The sequence below is a fragment of the Myotis lucifugus genome, unplaced genomic scaffold (assembly GCF_000147115.1).
Source record: "Myotis lucifugus unplaced genomic scaffold, Myoluc2.0 scaffold_477, whole genome shotgun sequence".
NCBI classification, from domain to species: Eukaryota; Metazoa; Chordata; class Mammalia; order Chiroptera; family Vespertilionidae; genus Myotis; species Myotis lucifugus.
Window position 1 is genome coordinate 118,881 of NW_005871525.1, and position 21,399 is coordinate 140,279.

Here is a 21,399-nt window from a genome sequence, read left to right on the forward strand (position 1 = left end):
TGCAGACTACTAACAGCGGCTGGTGCAAGGTTCTGAGAGGAAATCCGCAGCTAAAATCTGGAATCGGCAAGACAGTGTTTCCCATCAATTGCTGATGATCATCCTTGAGCAAGAAGGTGAGAGTGGAACAAATGTGTGCTACTTATCTCCAAAACTGCCTGTAGTACAGTGTGTGTTAAAGTGCAAAAGAATGTGAAATAGAAAGCATGAAAAGACGATGAGCACCACGGGTTAAAGGAAGACTGACGGGAGCAGGGGAAGCAGGAATTAGCACAAACGTGGCAGGGCATTCGGTGCTGATGTCACCTGGAGGGCGAGACCAGAGGAGAAAGAAACCCGGTGCCTCCTTCTCAACCTCCATTCTCCACACAACGTGAAAATCTGCCCACTCGGGGTCTCTCCTGGGGGAGAGTCCATAGGCTGCCCACGGTGCTGATGCAAATGCAGATCCCTGGACCCCGAATGAATCAAAATCTGGGCTTGCAAGACAGGTAATGCTGTTAAGCACAATAACAGGAAAACCTTCCCCAATCTGAGTCAAACAGACCGGCACTCCAGTCCCCGAGTGGCCTTTACTATGTAAGAAAACAGGGCCAATCACCAAAGGGGAAGGTGAGTATATAATGTAAACGTAGTTGACACATCACATTAAAAGTTGATGAAGTTGGGGAAAACTGTAAGGATTGCTGTATCTTGCCAGATTCTTCAGTGCAGAGTTGAACATTACATTTTGTGGACTTTGTTACAAATCCAAATTCGTTATAAATCCACACGGATTGGTTGCAGAACCTCCTGGATGAAGCACCACTCAGATTACCTACAACCTCTGAGTCATAACTCTGTGAAATCCAATGAGGTCGTTTCACAATAAATACCTTTTTAAACTCATCTTCTTTCTCGTTAACAGCAACCTCCGGCATAATTGAAGTCTCATAATCAGTGTTTTCAGTCTCTTCTGCTTCACTTCCAAACACAACATGTTTCCTATGTTCTACAGATAAAATACAAAACAAGATATAACATTTAATATTGAGCACTTGGCTTATTATATATGGCCAAAACTTCTTTTAAGAAAAAAAAAAAAAACCTCTTCTTAAAAAGTCCTTAATTTAAAAATTTAAAATTTGTTCCCATAGGAATCATCCTTGAATTCCATTTAAAACACCCATCTCAATAGAATTATTATTCTACTGAGAAATATACTTTTTAAAATATAATGTCTTCGTATCTGGAATTAAGAAACATTTAAGGTTTTCACTTACTATCTTTCTAAAATATTTATTTACTTTTGGAGTTTTATAATGTAATGAACTGAGATGTTTGTGTTTTGACACTTTTGAGGAAAACTAATTAAACTAAGTGGGAAAACTCTAAGAGAAAGAAGGTATGTATGGATTGCTGTTTAGGCTCAGTTTCTCAGCCTCAGCACTACTGCTATTCTTGGTATCTTGGGGAGGCGGGTGCTGTCCTGAGCATTTAGGATATTCAGCAGCATCCCTGGTCTCTACCCATTAGAGGCTATTGGCACCTCCTCCCCTGGCTGTGTGACAGCCAACAATGTCTCCAGGCCTTTAAGAATGCTAGAGAGAGAGAGAGAGAGAGAGAGAGAGAGAGAGAGAGGAGATTATTATAGCAAACCTGAGACTGCTATCCAGGAAAAGCTCTGCTTGCAAGGTTGGTCCTTGGTTGGTATCTGGGAACTGGGATTTCAGAAGGTTTCCCACCATTGTCTAACTCAGCGATTTTCAACCTGTTTCAACTCCTGGCACACATAAACTAATTACTAAAATTCTGCAGCACACCAAGAAATACATTATATTTTTTGCCTGTCTGACAAAAATAAAAGGTATAATTTTGATTCATTCACACTGGACATCTATTGTTGTGTTGGCTGCTGTCATCTCTTAATTTGACAACCTAAGGGAAAAGAGGATAGTGCTCCTGGCTAAATAGTCAGGTATTGCATGTTTTAAAAATTCTTGCAGCACACAGGTTGAAAATCGTTGCTCTAACTCATAAAACAGGCCGGCTTGTGTGGCTCAGTGGTTGAGCATCGATTTATGAACCAGGAGGTCACGATTCAATTCCAGTCAGGGCACATGACCAGATTGCGGGCTGTCCCCAGTAGGGGGCATGCACGAGGCAGCCGATCAATGGTTTTCTTTCATCACTGATATTTCTGTCTCTCTCCTTCTCCCTCCCTCTCTGAAATCAATAAAAATATACTTTTTTTTTAAAGGGCTCACTGTGCCTAAACAATGCAAATAATGCAAACAATGTGGTTGATGCTGAACACCTGCTTTGCTTTCCTTCTGGGAGTCTGGAATTTTGGTTGCTGCTAAGCAGAAGGAGTCTACTTGCGAACATACTTTTAATTCTTGTGATTCAAACATTATAGCTAGTGAAATTACCTGATACGTGTTTTCCTAATTTCACACTGTACTTAACTTCATAAATAGCCTCAAATATTGATATAAGTTCTCTGACAGCTTCTTCCACATGCTTACTCTTGTGGTTTAGAATATCAGCCCATTCTCTTGTGTATGTCTATTAAATTAAAAAATCATTATTAATTTCCAGATACTTTTTAAACACTGTGAAAATTATTTTAAAAACTATAATTAACCGCCACTTAAAAATAACTAGAGATAGTTGCCAATAGCATAATATTTCAGATCCAAAACTGCCAATGGCTAAAGGCACAGCTGCTCGGGCCCAGGCCAAGAGAAGGAGAAAGAAGGAAAATTCAGTCTTTGACCTTTACCTGACTCAATCACACACAGACATCTACATTCACATTTATATGATGAAAAAAAAGAAGGCTGAAAAAGCAGAGACATAATATTGTCAAAAGTTCAAAATGAGTCCGGCCGGTGTGGCTCAGGGTTGAGCATCCACCCATGAACCAGGAGGTCATAGTTCAATTCCCCATCAGGGCACATGTATGGGTTTTGGGCTTGATCCCCAGTAGGGGGCATGCAGGAGGCAGCCAATCAATGATTCTCTCTCATTATTGATGTTTCTATCCCTTTCCTTTACTCTCTCTGAAATCAATTTTTTAAAAACATATTTTTTTAAAATGTTGAAATGAGAAGTAGTTTGAAAAAGGACAATCCAAAGTGTTACTGAGATTCAAATGAAATTAGGTTTTTAAGTGAGCATGGTGTATGCCAGCATTAAAATTTCAGAGCTTTGTGTATATTTACTCATTTAATTAAAGGACAACCGCTTGGGACAGGTACTATTATCGTCCCCATCCCACAGATGAGAAATCGGAGGCTCAGAAAGAATAAGAAACGTGTCCAAGGTCACCCAGTGGGTGGTAAAAATAGAGGTTTGAAGGCCAGCTCTGACTGATTCTAAAAGCCTGTGCTTTTGCCTTTCTACACTTTTTTTTAAAATATATATTTCTTTATTGATTTCAGAGAGGAAGGAAGAGGGAGAGAGAGATAGAAACATCAATGATGAGAGAGAATCATTGATTGGCTGCCTCCTGCACGCCCCCGACTGGGGATCGAGCCCGCAACCTGGGCATGTGCCCTTGGCCAGAATCGAACCTGGGACCCTTCAGTCCGCAGGCCGACGCTCTATCCACTGAGCCAACTGGCTAGGGCTCTACACTTTTTTAATAGTCAAAAAAGGCTTTAGGAAGAAGTTGAAAACTAGTTAAATTCAAAAAAGAAAGCAGGTTTATAGAAATGAATAGGTCTTTTGACAACATCCAGACATTTTAGAAAAGGGAAAAGTAAATGGGACCAGCCGACTTGGGCCTCCAAATGACTTCCTGGAAGGAACCCACGCCTGTCCATGCAAACCTCTCTCCTACGAGCTTTGTGAGGCCCACACTCCCCGTGTGCTGCCCTCATGTGTTCCTTGGCTACTGGATTGAGGGAGATACTTCTGAGTTTGTCACTTCCATTTATACCACCTCTTCTGTATCTGAACCCATCCCCATCTTTTCCCAGTCTCCCCGAAGACATTCTCTGATCCTCTGCACCCCCACCAACTCTTCTGACTTTGCTCCATCATTCATTCCTTCCATCCTTTCTAATTACGCAACATAATGTTGAACACTGGAATGGCAATGGTGGCTGAGAGCCACTTCATTCTAGCAGGGAAAACGAGTGCTAAGCAGTAGACACTTCCGGCTGATCCTGGCAGATTGACCACCTGTGTTCAACTGTGTAAATGTAAACACAAGTTTACACCATCAGCCATCCCCATCCCTGCTTGCTTTGATTTGAAATCCCCTGAGAAAAGAACCAGACACTACAAGTTAAACCTGACAGGTTGAACATACATGTTTACTTGGGCAATCCCCTGTTACTTCCAAAAACCTAAAAAAAATAAACAAATAAATAACACAAAGTAATCTTTTAAAAAGAATATGCCCACATGAATAAATGAGAGGATGCCACATACATTCTTCATATGTTTTCAATACTATATGATAATAAAGTTAATGAGATTCAACAACTGGTGCTGGGACAACTGAATATCTTATCTATTTGCAAGAGAATGAAATTGAATCCTCTCATTACACCATACACAAAAATTAACTCACAATGAATCATAGACCTAAACATAAGAGCTAACACTGTAAAACTATCAAAAGAAAACGCAGGCATATGCTAAAAAAAATGATATCTTATCTTTTTTGACAGCATGGATGAACCTGGAGTTTACTATGCTAAGTGAAATAAGCCAGTCAGAGAAAGACAAATACCATATGATCTCACTTATACGTGGAATCTAAAGAATAAAATAAACTGACAAACAAACTGGAAACAGAAGCAGGGATACAGACTGAGAGCTGTCAGACAGGAGGGGGGTTGGTGGACTGAATATAAGAAGGTAAAGGGATTAAGGAAAAACACACACACACACATGTATATATTACACAAAGACACAGGCAACAGAGTGGTGGTAGCCAGAGGGAAAGGGAAGTGAGGGGTAGGTGGAGGTACACAGGGGGGGAAGGGATGGAAAGAGATTTTGCTTGGAGCAATGGGTGCACAATAAATTCACCCCAATAGATTCAATTTTTAAAAAAAGAGCCCGCCGGTGTGGCTCAGTGGTTGAGCATCAACCTATTAACAAGGAGCTCACAGTTTGATTGCTAATCAGAGCATGTGCCCAGATTGCAGGCTCAGTCCCCAGTAAAGGGTGTGCAAGAGGCAGCCAATCAATGATTCTCTCTTATCATTGATGTTTTTATCTCTCTCTCCCTCTGCCTTCCTCTCTGAAATCAATAAAAATATATTTTTTTAAAAAGAAAACAGGCATAGATCTTCATAATTTTGGATTAGGCAAAATTTTCTTAGCTATGATACCAAAAACAGAGCAACAGAAGAAAAAGAAGATAAATTGAACAACAACAAATTTAAACATTTTGGGGCTTCATAGGACAACATCAAGAAAATGAAAAGACAACCCACAGAATCGAAGAAAAAATGCAAATCATATATCTGATAAGGGACTAGTATCTAGAACATATAAAAAACAATTACAACTAAAAACAATAGGCATTTCTGAAGGAAGGTATACAAAAGGTTAATAAGCACATGAAAAAAAGGTTCCACATCACTAGTCATTAGGGAAATACAAATCAAATACTCAATGAGACACCACTTGACATCCACCAGGATGGCTATAGTAAAAAAGACAAATAATAAGTGTTGGCAAGGATGTAGAGAAATTGGAACCCTTGTACAAAGCTAGTGGGGATGTAAAATTATGCAGCCGCTTTGGAAAACAGTCCAACAGCTCTTCAAAAGGTTAAACTTGGAGTTAACATATGACCTAGCAATTCCACTCCTAGGTATATATCCATAAAAAATTAAAATGTAGCCAGAGGGAAAGGGAACTGAGGGGTAGGTGGAAGTACACAGAAACATTATCTATACTAATAAAAGGGTAATAAGCTAATTAGACCTGGTTGACCAGACATCTTCCGGTTGTCCGGTCCTCCTTCTGGACAAAGCCATGCTGGCGGGGGCCGAGGCAGAGACGGTTAGGGGTGATCAGGCCGGCAGGGGAGGGCAGTTAGGGGTGATCAGGCAGGCAGGCAGAAGGGATAGGGGTGATCAGGCAGGCAGGCAGGTGAGCGGTTAGGAGTCAGCAGTCCCAGATTGTGAGAGGGACATCCCCCAAGGGGTCCCAGATTGGAGAGGGTGCAGGCCGGGCTGAGGGATGCCCCCGCCTCCATGCACGAATTTCATGCACCGGGCCTCGAGTTTGTTTATAAATGAAAATAAAGTACATTTATGTTCACAGGAGTATTATTTGTAATGGCCCAAGGTGAAAAGATATAATCATTTCAAACTTGCATGCTCTGAGAACAAGATGTTAAAATGGGCCATTACAGCCAAGGCCCAAATGCTGAGAACAAATAATTTTAATACCCCACACATTATGAAAAAGACAGTTCTTAAAAGGTAGCAGGGAAGGCAACTCTCGGCCCACTGCCCACCTCGAGGTTATAGAAGGGAAGCTTGATCATTGGTAGAGATGTGGTAGAAGTAAGTATAGGAACTTTAAAAGAACTACTCAGAGACTCTGACCCAAGTCCTCTTGAATCGGGGATAGAGGTGCAAACCCATGCTTAAGTAGTCCTGAGGGAAGAAGCTGGCTGGGAGACCCAGCCCCTAAAGGCAAGAATAGATGTTTGGGGAAGAAATTGCATTTTTAGAGAAAGAGGGGCAAAGGCACCTGTTTTCCACAGGCTAATCGGACCCCTTGAGATGAAGCCACCCTTGGTTGTCTTGAAAAGGACACTGGCAAGGTGACCCAAGCCAGCAGGGTGGGTGTAGCGGAAGCACAAGGCAGGCAAGAAAGAAAAAGGAGTCCGTTAAAGACAAAGTGGGTGCTTTTGAGAGAGACTGTGTTAGTGTGCCAAGCCTCGACCAGGATTAGACAGGGCTCCTGGCCTGTCCTTTCCAGCCAGTGTATGTTGAGAAGGGTTAGGCTTTATCCTGTGGGAACTGGACAGGTTTCCCCAAGGGAGTTTTGCAGTTGAATTTGGTGGAAATGCGGAGACTGGATATGATGTGGCCACGTATGGAGGCAGAGAGACTAGTTAGACCATGACATCGATTGCTAAACTCCAAAGGAGCCTTACAGATCTGCCCTAAGACAGGGGTAGTAACCGTGGAAAAGGGGAGGCAATTCAAGCAAAATTTGAGGAAGAAGCAAAACCTGACTAAGTCTGAAGACTGACTGGACTTAGGAAAGGGAGCGAGGAAAGAGCCCTGCTGGCTCCTGGGTGTCTGGGTGACCGAAAGGGAAGTCTGTGGCAGTGAAAACCGTGAGGACAGACAGAGGGACAAGAGCAGTGAGCCTCTGACAGAACCCCACACGGGGCTGAGGACATTAGTAAAATAATATCTAGGGCGTGGCCGTCGGTCTGAGCTGTTGGAGCCTTGTAAGTTTTGGGAGCTGAGGTTGTCCCCCCAAAAAGCTAGGATATCTAAATATTACTGACACAGATTTCTACTCTTGGATTGTAAATTCCCATTTCAGGTTTATGAGCGTCTCCATGATTAAAATCTAACACATAAATGCATACCTCATTGAGCGTCAGCATATCTTCCACTTTGGTAGCACCAGCTTCGGGCAGGGAAATTAACACAGTTTTGGCTATCTCCTTTAGAACTGTATCAATATGCATCTCACACAAGTCATTGATCTACCAACAAGAAGGAAAATAAATGTGGGAGAAAACTCTTCTTTCAGCCAAAATGTACCTGAGTTATCATCTAATTTAGAGGGCTGTAGCTGGAATCCTGCCTCCAGAGCCAAGCATAATTTGGTGGGATTTTTAGATGTATATGCGCAAAAAGAGCTTGACCTGGAACTAAAGTTTTATTGAGCAGCAACGTGTACCATATGCACGATCTCTCCTAAAGCCTCATTCCAGCCCATGAGCCATCGCTATTCCAGTTTTACAGCTAAAGAAACCAATGCTCAGAGCTGGAAAGTGGCCGTGGGAGAAACACACGCTGGTGAAGGGCAGAGGATCACACGCAGGTGTATCCGCCTCCCCAGCCTCTGAGTTTTCACGGTACACCACACACTGCCACACCAACAGATGAGCGTATCTAGAAAGAACTCCTATGCATACTTGCATGACCCGTGGACACAGACAATATGTGAGGTGAAGGCCTGGGGAGGGGGCAGGAGTGGGGCGGAGGTGGTCAATGACGAGGAAAAAGAGGTCATCTGTAAAATTTTCAACAATAAAGATAAATTTAAAAAATAATTTTAAAAAAACAAAAGCGCCTGAGAGCTAATGATGACCCTCCCCCACCCCCCAAAAAAGTGTGCTTCTACCTAGCAAGCACAGCAGGAATCACAGACAATAGCCAACTAGATGACTCCCTCGTTTCATTAATATCAGATGCGTGGTTATTTAAGAACTCCGCTCTGCCCTTTTTCACAGTCCACAGTTTTGTAAAACTAAGCTGTGGAGGTGAGCCATCATTTTAACGTATTAAAGGCAAGGTCATTCAGAGACAAGGACGGGCAATCCTAAATGAAAAGGGCCCAAAGCAGTTAAAGAAACATAACGCATTAACTGTTTTTAGCTTAATGGATATCCTTTCAGTTAAAAGTCACACCTTTTAAAGGGGTTGGTTTCACAGGCAATCAAACTATTGCTCACAGAGTATTCATGGACGTAGTTTTTCATATTTATCTATTTTACCTTCTTTAAAAGTTGATTGAACATATTCAAAACTGAGTCAACCTCTTGAAAGAAGCTTTCTAGTGTTAGAGATGACCATGTTAATATTGTGAGCCCTTGTCTCAACACGGATTCCACCTAGAAAAAAAAGGGGGGGGGATGTTTCCATCATTAACAGAAGCATCTGCATTTATTTAAAAGGCTTTCTTTTATTACTTAGAAATATTATAGGTTATATTTCCTTAATTATATTTCTCCTCCATTATACCTGACAAAAGTGACTTTTTGTTTTTTATTGATCATCTTTAGCTATCCAGGAAGCAATCATGGATTTTTAGAAAGTGCTAATTATGTAGATTTAGTTGCTTTTCAAAGGCAACAAAACGTAGACAAGAAACCACTGTGTAGGAATAATAGAGCTATAAAGTTGAACTAGAAAGACAGAGGGTCTAGGCAAGAACTGATGTTCTAAAACCCATCATCTATAGAACTGTAATCTTAAACAAGAAAATCAACATAAACCTTCAGTATTACCAACCTTCTTCACTTTAGGGGCCATCAGATTGACAAACACTGAGGGCACCTCCTGGCACAACTCGTCGTAATACTGCAGAAGATCCTGTCAAAAGTCCAAATGGCACGTCTTACTTTAACTGATTTTACAACAATAGTCATATTTTGATTCAGACCAAGAAGGTTTCATGATACCTGTGTCCTCAAACCCCTGCCAAGATGGAGGGTGCTCATTTAAAGTTATACTAGCTAATGTACTTTTCCCCCACCTGTAAATTACCTGAGCATCCCCTGTAAACAGTAAGTCAATGGGTTTGCATTTTTCATGTTTAGGATTTAATTGTCTTTCTAGATTTATGCTATTTTAAATAGCTTGGATAATTATCTTCTATGATGTCTGCTGTTACACATTTACCCCCTTTTTTTCCTTGTCCTCTGACATATTAAAGCATACAGATCACTGATGCCACACTTGTTTTCTTGAATCAAAATCAATGTCCTACAATCAGAATTAATAAGCTTTTTATTTTCTTTTATATATCTTTCAGAGATGAGCCATCACAACAATCGATTTTTGACTGTTTTGTAATTTACTGTACTGTGTGATGGGAGATGTGGATTCAAGTTAATCCTCCCCCAAAGTAATAATATTAAATTCTTTCAATGTGTACTTGATAGTTTCAAAGTTATTCATTTCTTTCCTGCTTTATTTTTTTTTTACTTGCAGTTGAACTTTCATGTATACTTGACACTTGGCAAAGGACTTTGACTTTCGAAGTATCGTTCAATACTAACTGAAACCGAAAGGATGCAATGCGAGTGATAGGAACCTCAATTTAGAACAGCACTTTGACACTCAATTCTCCAAAGGCACAACTAGCCAATACAAAAGCCTAGGGCTTCCGAGGCTGAAGCTAAAGTTTACATAATGCCAATGCTCCTTTGAGGGTTTTTTTAAAAAGATATATAGCAATTAAATACTATTTTGGCAAAAGCTAAAATTATTAAACTCTTAAAAGAAAGCATAGTTATAAATCTTCATGACCTTGGATTAGGCAAAGATTCCTTAGATATAACACTAAAATCACAAGAGACAATAGAAAAAGTAATGACCTGAACTTCACCAAAATTAAAAATGTGCTTCAAAGGCCACTATCAAGAAAATGAAAGGACAACCCTCAGGATAGGATAAAATATTTTCAAATCCTGTATCTGATAAGGCATTTGTACCTAGGCTATGTGAAGAATACTTACATCTCAGTAACAAAAAGGTAGATAACTCAATTAAAATATGGGCAAAGGATTTGAATAGATATTCCTTCAAAGATCTAGAAATGGACAATGTGCACACAAAAAGATGCTCATCACTAGCTATGAGAGAAACGCAAATCAAAACCACACTAACACACTGCTTTACATCCAAATGATGTTCAAATGAAAAGGACAGATAGTAACAGTTGATGGCAAAGATATGGAGAAATTGAAACCCTCTCACAGTACTTGTGGAAATACAAAATAATGCAGCCTCTTTGAAAAAGTGTGTCAGTTATTCAAAAGGTTAAACATAGAGTTACCAAGTTACTGAAACCCAGCAATTTCACTCCTAGGTATCCGCCCTGGAGCAGCAACTTTCAACCGATGTGCCTCAAGAATTTTTAAAAGATGAAATACTGCCTTAGCTGGTTTTGCTCAGTAGCTAGAGCATCCGTCTGTGGACTGAAGGGTCCCGGGTTCGATTCTGGTCAAGGGCACATGCCCAGGCTGTGGGCTCGATCCTCAGTAGGGGGCTCGCAGGAGGCAGTGGGCAGCCAATCCATGATTCTCTCTCATCATTGATGTTTCTATCTCTCTCTCCCCTCTCCCTTCCTTTCTGAAATCAAGTGCTGGTGAAGATGTGAAGAAAAAGGAACCCTCGTGCACTGCTGGTAGGAATGCAGACTGGTATAGCCACTGTGGAGAACAGTATGGAGGTTCCTCAAAAAATTAAAAGTGGAACTCCCATTTGACCCAGTAATCCCACTTCCTGGAATATTTCCCAAGAAATCAGAAACACCAATCAGAAAGGATATATGCACCCCTATGTTCATAGCAGCACAATTCACAATAGCTAAGATCTGGAAACAGCCTGAGTGCCCATCAGCAGATGAGTGGATGAAAAAACAGTGGTACATCTACACAATGGAATACTACACGCTGTAGGAAAGAAGGAACTCTTACCATTTGCAACAGCATGGATGCACCCGCAGAGCATTATGCTAAGTGAAATAAGCCAGTCGAAGAAAGATAAATATCACATGATCTCACTCATTTGTCGAATATAATGAACAATAGAAACTGATGAACAAAAATAGATCCAGAGACAGAGAAGCATCAAACAGACCATCCAACCTCAGAGGGAAGGCAGAGGAGGAGCGGGGGGAGGGTAAGAGAGCAACCAAAGGACTTGTATGCATGCATATGGGCATGGCCCATGGACACAGACAGTTGTGGGGTGAGGGCATGTGCTGGTGGGAGGGGACAGCTGGGGAGAGGTCAATGGGGGGAAAAGGAGACATATGTAATACTTTCAACAATAAAGAATTTAAATTTAAGAGAAAAAAAAGAAAGAACGAGTGTTGGGGTGAATGTGGAGAAAAGGGAACCCTCATGCATTGTTGCTGGGAATGTAAATTAGTGTAGCCACTAAGGAAAACAGTGTGGAAGTTGCTGAAAAATTAAAAATGCCATATGATCCAGCAATCCACTTCTGTGGAAATGAAATGTTAACTGCAGCATTAGTCACAATAGCTAAGGAATGGAAATAAGAAGGATATCCTGCCGCTTGCGACAATATGGATGGACCTTGAGGCCTAATGCTGAGTGAAATAAGTCAGACACAGAAAGACAAATTCGGTATGGTAGCACTTAGATGTGGAATTAAAAAAAAAAAACTCGTAAAAATGGAGAGTAGAAAAGTCGTTGCCAGGGCCTGGGGGGAGGGGGAAGTGGAGAAAGGTTGGTGAAAGGGTACAAAGTTTCAGTTATAAGATAAATAAGGTCTGGGGAGCGACTGTCTCACACTGCGACTATAGTTGATAACTCTGTGTTGTATAACTGAAATCTGCTTAGAGAGTAGAACTTAAATGTTCTCACATAAAAAAACCAAACCCATATACATATGTATATACGTAAGGTACTGAATGTGTTAATTAACTAAATGGGAGGGATCTTTTCACAATGCATATGTATATCAAACCATCACATTGTACACTAAATATCTTACAATTTTTATTTGTCAATTACACCTCAGTAAAGCTGAAAAATAAAAAGAATCAACATAGTAACAGATTTCCCCCCTCAGAGCCATATCAGTAAAACTGCAATACTATATTCCTCCCCGCCCCCCCCAAAAAAAACACTTCAAAACTAATTAGAAAATATAATTTATCTTACCTGCAAATGCAATTTATCTCCTTTCAACTTACTCTCCAGCTTTAGCATTCTCTTTGCCTGATCTGGTACCTCCAGCTTCATTTTTATCATGCACTTAGTTTCCCGAACAACTTCCAGAATTTTGGGATCAAAATTAACCATCAACTTCCCTGATTCTGGATGTCGCACAAAAAGTGTGGCTTGTAAAGCTACAAATAAATGATTTTTTTACTTTAGATATTTTGGATTTATTTCTGCTTCCAGCCCTATGTCACATGCCTATCTTCCCCACTGGACTATTGACTTTAAAAAAAATCCCATATAATAAAAGCCTAATATCCTAAGTGTCCAACCGTTCATTCGACCATTTGACCAGTCGCTGTGACACACACTAACCACCAGTGGGCAGACACTCAGACTGGTAGGTTAGCTTGTTGCTGGGGTCCGGCCAATCAGGACTGGGTGAGATGGGCTAGACACGCCCCAGAGCCCTCCTGCGGTCCCTCCCTGGCCCCAATCGTGCACTGGTGGGGTCCCTTGGCCTGGCCTGCACCCTCTCACAATCTGGGACCCCTTGGGGGATGTCAGAGATCTGGTTTTGGCCCAATCCCCACAGGCCAAGCCCAGGGACCCCACCAGTGCTCAAATCCGTGCACTGGGCCTCTAGTGTGTGTATGTATGTGTGTGTGTGTATATAAAATTATTGATTTCAAAGAGAGAGAGAGAGAGAGAAACATCAGTGATGAGAGAGAATCATTGATCAGCTGCTTCCTGCAGGCCCTCTACTGGGGATCGAGCCCACAACCCAGGCCTGTGTCCTGACCGGGAATCAAACCCTGACCTCCTGGTTCATAGGATGACACTCAACCACTGAGCCATGGGGGCCAGACTGGACTACTGACTTCTGAAGGACAGAACAATAGCATTGAATATCCCAGTTTCTGACACACAGTAGGTGCTCAAGACATAGATAAATGCAGAGTGTCTAGAAGGCCATAAAATCAGATTGAGAGAGGAAACTGGGCCAAGAATGGCTAGCCCTTGTGCTATGAGCTGCAAAACTTTTCAGGGTGGGCCTAAGAAAGCTATAATACCATGTTAGTTTATTTTCACAGATGGTGATTGAACCCCTAGGAGAGAACTGGAAGATGTGCCCAACTATGAAAATATGACACACCTCACAGATTTCCCAAACCTTTTTCCATGCCTAACCCCAAACTGGCTTCTTTAAGGAGGTTTATCTGAATGAAATCTCCATCCTGAATTTCTGACAACTAGGATCAATATCAGTAAGAAATATTTATTGAACACCATTGCACTGTGAACTCCTAGAATAAATACAGAGGGCGATTTTTTTACACTACATCTGAACTACTATTGAACATTATTAATATAAATAGGCATTTTCAGATATGCTTTTTATTATGAATCCCTAGGTTCATGCTGAGGAGCCTTAGATTATTTGTTATTATAGCATTAGAGGCCCAGTGCATGAATTCGTGCACCAGGGGGATCCCTTGGCCTGGCCTGCGGGATCGGGCCGAAACTGGCATCCCCTGAGGGGTCCCGGATTGCAAGAGAGCACAGACCAGGCCGAGGGACCCCACCGGTGCACTATCGGGACCGGGGAGGAACATGGGAGGTTGGCCAGCCAGGGAGGAACTGTGGGAGGGCTCCAGGGCATGTCCGGCCCATCTCACTCAGTCCCAATCAGCCAGACCCCAGCAGCAAAATAATCTACTGGTTGGAGCGTCTGCCCCTGGTGGTCAGTGCACATCATAGCGACTGGTCAACTGGTTGACTGCCCCCTGGTGGTCAGTGGACGTCATAGTGAGCGGTTGAGTGGCCTTAGCATATCATTAGCATATTACGCTTTGACTGAACGGACGACCGGGTAACCGGACACTTAGCACATTAGGCTTTTATTATATAGGATGATAAAAATAATTACACACCTGTAGATAAGTATGTATGAGCTTGAATATATCTTATATTAACAAACACTACTAACTTGAGGATGCCCACTGTACCTTCCAAGCTTCATATTACTGCACCATATGTGGCTGCATCAAGTATCTACTTAAATAGAAGAGTCTTTATATCTCTCTGAAGTTACTGGAGTTTTACTCATCCTATAAGATTAGTTTTAATGATCCTAGTTTCATGGAGATTTCAATCAAAAATTTTACCCAATTTATTTGAAATCTTTTAAAAATTGAACTAGAAATCATTTATCTTCCCAAGTTAAAGTCTAAATTAACCCTTGGACATTCATTTAATAAAATCTGTCTTCCTTAGGGCTGTACTGAGTTTCTGTGACAGGACCGAATGGGCAGCAAGACCACTAACAATGACAGCCTGGAAGCCCTCCCCAGGGCTGAGTGAACATTCCTTCCAGGTGAGTCATCAGTAGAGAAACATTACAGGGGTTGATACTAGGTCTCCAATTATTACCCCGAGTGCCTGTACCATTAAGTATCGTCACACCACTGTATCAACAAGAAGCCTTTCAGAGTGATTCCTGCCCAGTAGCCTGTGTGCACATGAAAGGCAGATTTGAATCCTGGCCCTGCCACTTCCCAGCTGTGAGCAAGTCAGTTAATGGTTTCTCAGTGCCCGGGTTGCCTCATCTGTCAGATGAGGGCAATAATAGTTCCTCAAAGGGTTGCCATGAGGATTAAAGGCAGTTAGCTGTATATGTAAAGTACTTAGACAAAGCCTGGCACATGGTCAGCACTATATAGATGTTAGCTATGACTGTTATTTAAAGGAGACAAAGATGAAACAGACAAAGAGAGTATCCTTGGAATGTGTAGGGGAGATAAGACGGGTCTGTAAAGCAGTACGTGTCCTGGGAAAGAACTGCATCGTATTGCAGAAGCTAACTAGTACATGCTCCGTGTTTCAGTTGTTAAAAATTCTCTTTTGCCCTTTTCCATAGTGTGAAGTGTAAGCTTCCGCGTTGGTCCATTAGCAGGCTTTCACTGGGATCCATTTGGCCGCCATTCGCATATGGCCTGACAGAAGGACTATTAAAGGTTTGGTTAAGGTGCCAGTTGGGGAAGACACCCTGCGGGGTTGGGGCCCTGTCTTCCAGGATGCCGGTGTGCACTGAATCAAGCACCCACATATATGCTGTGTCCCCAACTGCTCAAGTAAATGGATCTGGAACCAAGAGACAGAAGTAGGAGTGGTCCTCTCACTGTCACCCCTGGTGACCCACCCCCTGAAGTTGTGCTCCCTGTGCCTGCAATTCTGTGCTCTGCTGAAGTGGAGATCCTGGGGTGCGAGGGAGAAAGCTTCCTACCAGGGGACACGGCCAGGGTTCCACCAGGTTACAGATAAGAGCTTAAGGTTAAGGTGGGACAAAGCATGGCCAACAGCTGAGCCCACACAGTAACACCCCAGATGATGCCAGCGTGGGTGGGTGCTTGCTGAGAATCACCATCCTCTGCCTCACACTTAACTCTGCCCGGTGCCTGAGGATACTTGGACCCTCAGAGGTACTTGGACCAGCCCTAATATTCTTTTTTTAAAAAAAATGTATTTTTTAATGATTTCAGAGAGGCAGGGGGAGGGAGAGAGAGATAGAAACATCAATGATGAGATAGAATCATTGATTGGCTGCCTCCTGACATGCCTTACTAAGGATCAAGCCTGTGACCCGGGCATGCGCCCTAACGGGGAATTGAACCGTTTCCTCCTAGGACCTAGGTTCATAGATCGATGCTCAACCACTGAGCCACACCAGCCAGGCAGGCCTAATGCTCTTAATTTACTGGAGCTCAAAATTGAAGTTAAATTCAGTTATAGAAAAAGAAAGAAAGGAAGGGAGGGAACAAGAGAGGAGTGAGGAAGAGAAAGGTGAGAAGGAAGGAGGGAGAGAGGGAGGGAAGCTGCAATTCTCCACTGATTGGGACTGAGATTTGAATCTATGTCATGATAAAACGAAATATGAAAACTTTCCTAAATCCATGGAAAAATATCTATAAAGAGTCTTGATATTTACTTTTGAGTACTTTTTTTCAGGAGGAAGTCATAATCTAAGCAAATCAACTTTAAGGTCATGACGATTTTTGCTCATAAAGATCAGAGTATTAATAACTATAAAGATACAAATAATTGTATCACCCCCAAATCTCAATGCAACCATCATAAGACTACATGGAAGAGATGTAAAACTTCCCCAGAACCATGAACTCATCCAAAGGCCCCTCACGCCCCTGGGGAGCGGAGCCGCGCACCCACCGTACTGTATCTGCGAGATCTCTCTGGTCCAGGCCGTGTGGTAGACCACCTCAAACTCCACCAGCACGTAGGAAATCTTGTTATACTGACGAATGACAGCCTTACCTTCCGAACTTGACAAAATGTCCGAGTTTTTCTGTTTTTTTATGGGAAAGAGAAAGCTTTATGTTAAAAGACTGTTGCTCGTTTCATGCAAATCATAAAGCTGTTTGTCTTTAAAATGGCATCAAATAATTGTGCTACCCATTCAGATTTTACCTCAGAGTAACACAGGGATGAGGAAGGCTGTCCAAGCTAGCCATGGAAGTAGGGAAACATTGTGTAGAAGGGGGAAACTGGAGAAGGAAATAAAGGATTAAAACAGAAAGGGCTAGCCCTGCAGCCAGCCCCAGGCACTGAGAGATAGAAACATCAATGATGAGAGAGCATCATTGATCGGCTGCCTCCCTCCCACTTTTCTGGACAAGATGCGATGGACGGATCTCCCTTGAAGTGTGGATATCAGGACAAAGTCCTAAGTTCCAGCACCAAAAAACAGTAACCCTATATCCAAGAACACAACCAAATTTCTTTATGCAAATTACTGCACGTTTTATGTTTTGATCCACATATGTCAAAAACAGTCAATCAGCAATGGAGTTCCGTCCTGGCCCCTGTGTAAGCCCAGCGTTTCAATGTTTTTTAATATTGAGAACAGTTAAATAAGAGATAGTAGCCAAACACAAACAACAAAAGCTCAATATTTAATAACGTTTGAATTATAATGTTACTCTCAAGACTATATTTTGGTAGCATTTTGTTCTGAATTTAGGCATTAGACACAAAACTAAGCCAACCATCTCCACTCTGTAGCTCTGTCTCTTTAAAAAACAAAGCAAAAAAACAAACAAACACAAAACAAAACAAAAACAAAAAACAAAGAGAAGACAAACTGGCAATTTCAGAATTCCAACAGGGCCTAAGAGTATCCTGGTGCTTTTCAGAAATCGAATATCTTAAGGACACAGAGAATGAATGTCCTTCATGATTCCCTGCTCTAGGTCTCAGTTTCTCATACAGGAAGAGACTGCACCTAGCCTCCCCTTTGCTAATACACAGAAGTAACCTCAGCACTTGGCCTGTACGTTTTTGTTTTCAAAACAATTTTTAAAGCCTTTATAAAGTGTCCTGTTTTATTAAAAGTCACAAAGTTTAAGATTCACCCTCTTAGCGATAACTGTAATGAAACGGGCTTCTCTACCACACATGAAACAATTGGCTCAATGTCTCACAAGCATATTTATAAACTACATTTTCTTCACCCGTAAAATAATGAGCTCTAACTACTTTCTTGGACATAAATACTATGAGATCAAATATATTTCTTGTATTCAAAACCCCAGTCCACATACTGTAAATGTCAGCGTTGGCTTACAAAGAAATAGTTGATGGGCTCGCTTATCCGGCGGTAGAGCTGCCTCACCCAAAGTATTTTTCCTGCTATTGGGGGCATGTTGCGAGCCAGAGGGGGGTCATCTTTTTGAGAATGATAAAGCTGTAATGAAAGAGCTGGTATTAATGTTTGAAATTAAATACGATGAAAAAGGCAAAAAATATATATAAAGCTATACTTGTATTGATGTTTTGCCATTATTCCCATGTTTTATACCAAGGAGGTAGTCATTAAAAATATAGAAACGGCCTTCAGAGATAATAACCCGAGATTCAGGAGCTATGATGTTTAAAATATATGACACTTAATTATCTCTAACCCTTCTTTCCCATTACATGTATATATTTTTTTCTGCCTTTTATCTCAATTTTTAAAGAAGTATTCAAAAGAGGGAGCACATTGCTACATTATACCTGTCATAATAGTCTCCAGAGCCCGTACTTCTATGGGCTTAATGGGCTTTCTGATGCACGCATGGATGCTGTCACGCAAAGGCAGTTCTTAAGAGCACAGGATGTAAGCCTGGCCTCCCAGTGACATCCCCGGTCAGCCCTTCCCGCACTGAGAAGGGACGTCAGAGGGATTTCGCAGTGACAGGACTGCTCCCGAGTTGCTTAGCACAATATAACCACGGCAAATACTTTCTGAATGCTTTTGCTTTTGTACTAAAGTGCCTGTCTTTATAAACACGATACTTGCCTTCTTAATAGCTTCGAGTTCAGCCACGTAACATTGAAGGATACGCTCAATTGTGTGATTTATTTCTAATTTAAGACAGGGAATGTTCAGCTTCTGGAACCTAAGAGTAATTGAAGGTGAAGAATTAAGAAGTAAATGAGAAACATACTTGAGAATTGCTGCAGTCCTAAAAATCCATTCCTTTACTCATTTGACAAATATTCACATCAGGCCTCCTACATGTGCCAGGATACAGTGGAAACAAGACAAGTATGGTTCCAGATTTCTTGCAGTCTGTTATCTTATGGAAAAGGGAGCTATCGGTCAAGAGTTACATAAATAATTATTTAAATTACCAGGGTGCCAGGAATGCATATTAACAGGGAACCCAGCCAAGTCTGGGAAGTCAAGAAAAACTTCCCTGAGGAAGTGACATTAAACTGAGATTGAAAAGGTGAGTGGGGGGTGGCTTCATAAAGATGGAGGGGAGCACACTGACTATCCCTCTGCCAATATTAACGTCACATGATTCCAAATAGCCAGAATAATAATATTATAATAATGATTTTGTCAGCCAAATATCACTTTCACTTAGAGACCCAGTGACACACAGGAAGGGCTGGAACCAGAACGTCCTGATAATAAAGTGAATTAACACCAGTATATTATAGGTTGGTGGGGGGAGGGCAAAGACAGAAGGAAAGAGACAGAGAGAAATCACTAAGAAAGTAGAACCTGCCATCTGTCACGCGTTAAAACCACTTTATCTGTTTTGACTCTGATGATGGTCTCATAAGGTAAGGTCTCACTGATATTATCCATAGTTAGAGAGACATGGAACTACAGCAAAGCTGGGCCCAAGCCCAGAACCACGGGCTCTCAGGAAAGGGTTCCCAAAGGGCCCCTAACATGGTCATGAGCCCTTTCCGAGCTGGAAGCAAAGAGCCCCGAGTCCAGCTCGTCCCTCTGGTCCAGGCTTTCCTGCCCTTCTGGAGGTCACTGTTGTCAGGAACAGAGGGACAGGAGCGGCAGGGGCACTCGGGAGGGAAAATGGGAGTCTGGAGATCTGCTACTCTTAATTGCACTTTTTTCTAAAAGTCCAAACAAAATCTTTTCAGCACGCAGAATTAAACATTATTGTTCCCTTTCCAATAACACCTATGAAACCAACCTCAAATATATCATGTAGCTGGGGGAAAGATGTAAAATATTTCATTCTCTTATTGAAAGACTGTCTGCTATAAAAAAAATCAGCGAAAAATATATTTCAAATTTTTACCATTCTATTAAATGGTAACTGAAAGAGCAATGTTTCTGAGTTCAAAAGTTTACCTAGAAGAAGAGAGAGAAGATGGTGGCCAAATCTTGCACCTCATCCCAGGGTCAGACTGGAAATAAAACTAAATTGGGGAACATTCACCCGTAATTACCAACTAAGGTCCAGCTGAGAAGGAGACATAGAAAACACCTGGAGACTGACAGGAAGGGCGACGTCGCAGGAGGGGCTGACCCCGCTTCCTCGGGCGGCCGGCCCAGAGTGCAGAGGGATCCCTTGGCTACAGGAGGGCTTTTCCCCGAGCAGATCAAGACCTGGAACACAGGCTGGACTCTGCAGCCCAGAGTAAGAGGGCTGGGAACAGTGACCCACATAACATCCAGCTGTGAAAGGCAGCAGAGCTTCTGGCCACCAGGGAGACCAGAGCCGGTCGGAGAGAAAGCCTCACTCAGTTTGTTTTGGTTTTTAAAGATGTGGAAACAGCCCAAGTGTCCAAAAGTAGATGAGTGGATAAAAGAGCTGTGGTACATTACACGGTGGAATCCTATGCAGCTGTGAAAAAGTAGGATCTCTTAACCTTTGAAACAACATGGAGGGGCCTAGAGAGTATTATGGTAAGTGACATAAGCCAGTCAGAGAAAGATAAATATCACGTGATCTCACTTCTATGTGAAATCTAATGAACAAAAGAAACTGCTTTAAAGACAAAGAAAGAATCTTACATGGAAGCATGTAACAGACGGACGATTCTCAGAGGGAAGCGGGGTGTGAGTGGAAAGAGATTAACCAAAGAACTTATATGCATAACCCATGGACACAGACTATAGTACAGTTAAGGCCCGGGGAGGGAGGGGATGGGAGTGGGGAGGAGGGAATCCTTAGGGGGGGAAGGGACATCTGTAATACTTTCAACAATCAAGATAAATTTAAAAATTTTTTTAAAAGTTTACCTAGAAGAGATTTCCAAGAACATCTTATTTGAAATTGTATTTTCAGATATAAAGTTATGCCAACTAGAAATTATGCTGCTTAATGGATTATAAATACCTTTGAAGCAGCTGAAGAGCCTGCTGAGAAGATAAGATTTTTCCAAAAGTACTGTTCATAAAGGCCTGTATTTGTACCTGAAATAAAATGTTGATATTTAATGATCTTGGC

General features: G+C 41.8%; 1 protein-coding gene across 1 annotated transcript in view; it reads right to left on the reverse strand.

Moving 5' to 3' along the window:
• The window catches only part of DNAH8 (dynein axonemal heavy chain 8), a gene marked incomplete at its 3' end in the record, with an annotated part of 184,666 nt that overhangs the window by 118,139 nt on the left and 45,128 nt on the right, over positions 1–21,399 (reverse strand). The window contains 10 exon segments of the mRNA XM_014445658.1: positions 876–991; positions 2,412–2,547; positions 7,568–7,687; positions 8,705–8,821; positions 9,222–9,302; positions 12,629–12,816; positions 16,856–16,991; positions 18,270–18,389; positions 18,987–19,086; positions 21,289–21,365. Coding sequence (XP_014301144.1) covers positions 876–991; positions 2,412–2,547; positions 7,568–7,687; positions 8,705–8,821; positions 9,222–9,302; positions 12,629–12,816; positions 16,856–16,991; positions 18,270–18,389; positions 18,987–19,086; positions 21,289–21,365 — 1,191 coding nt within the window.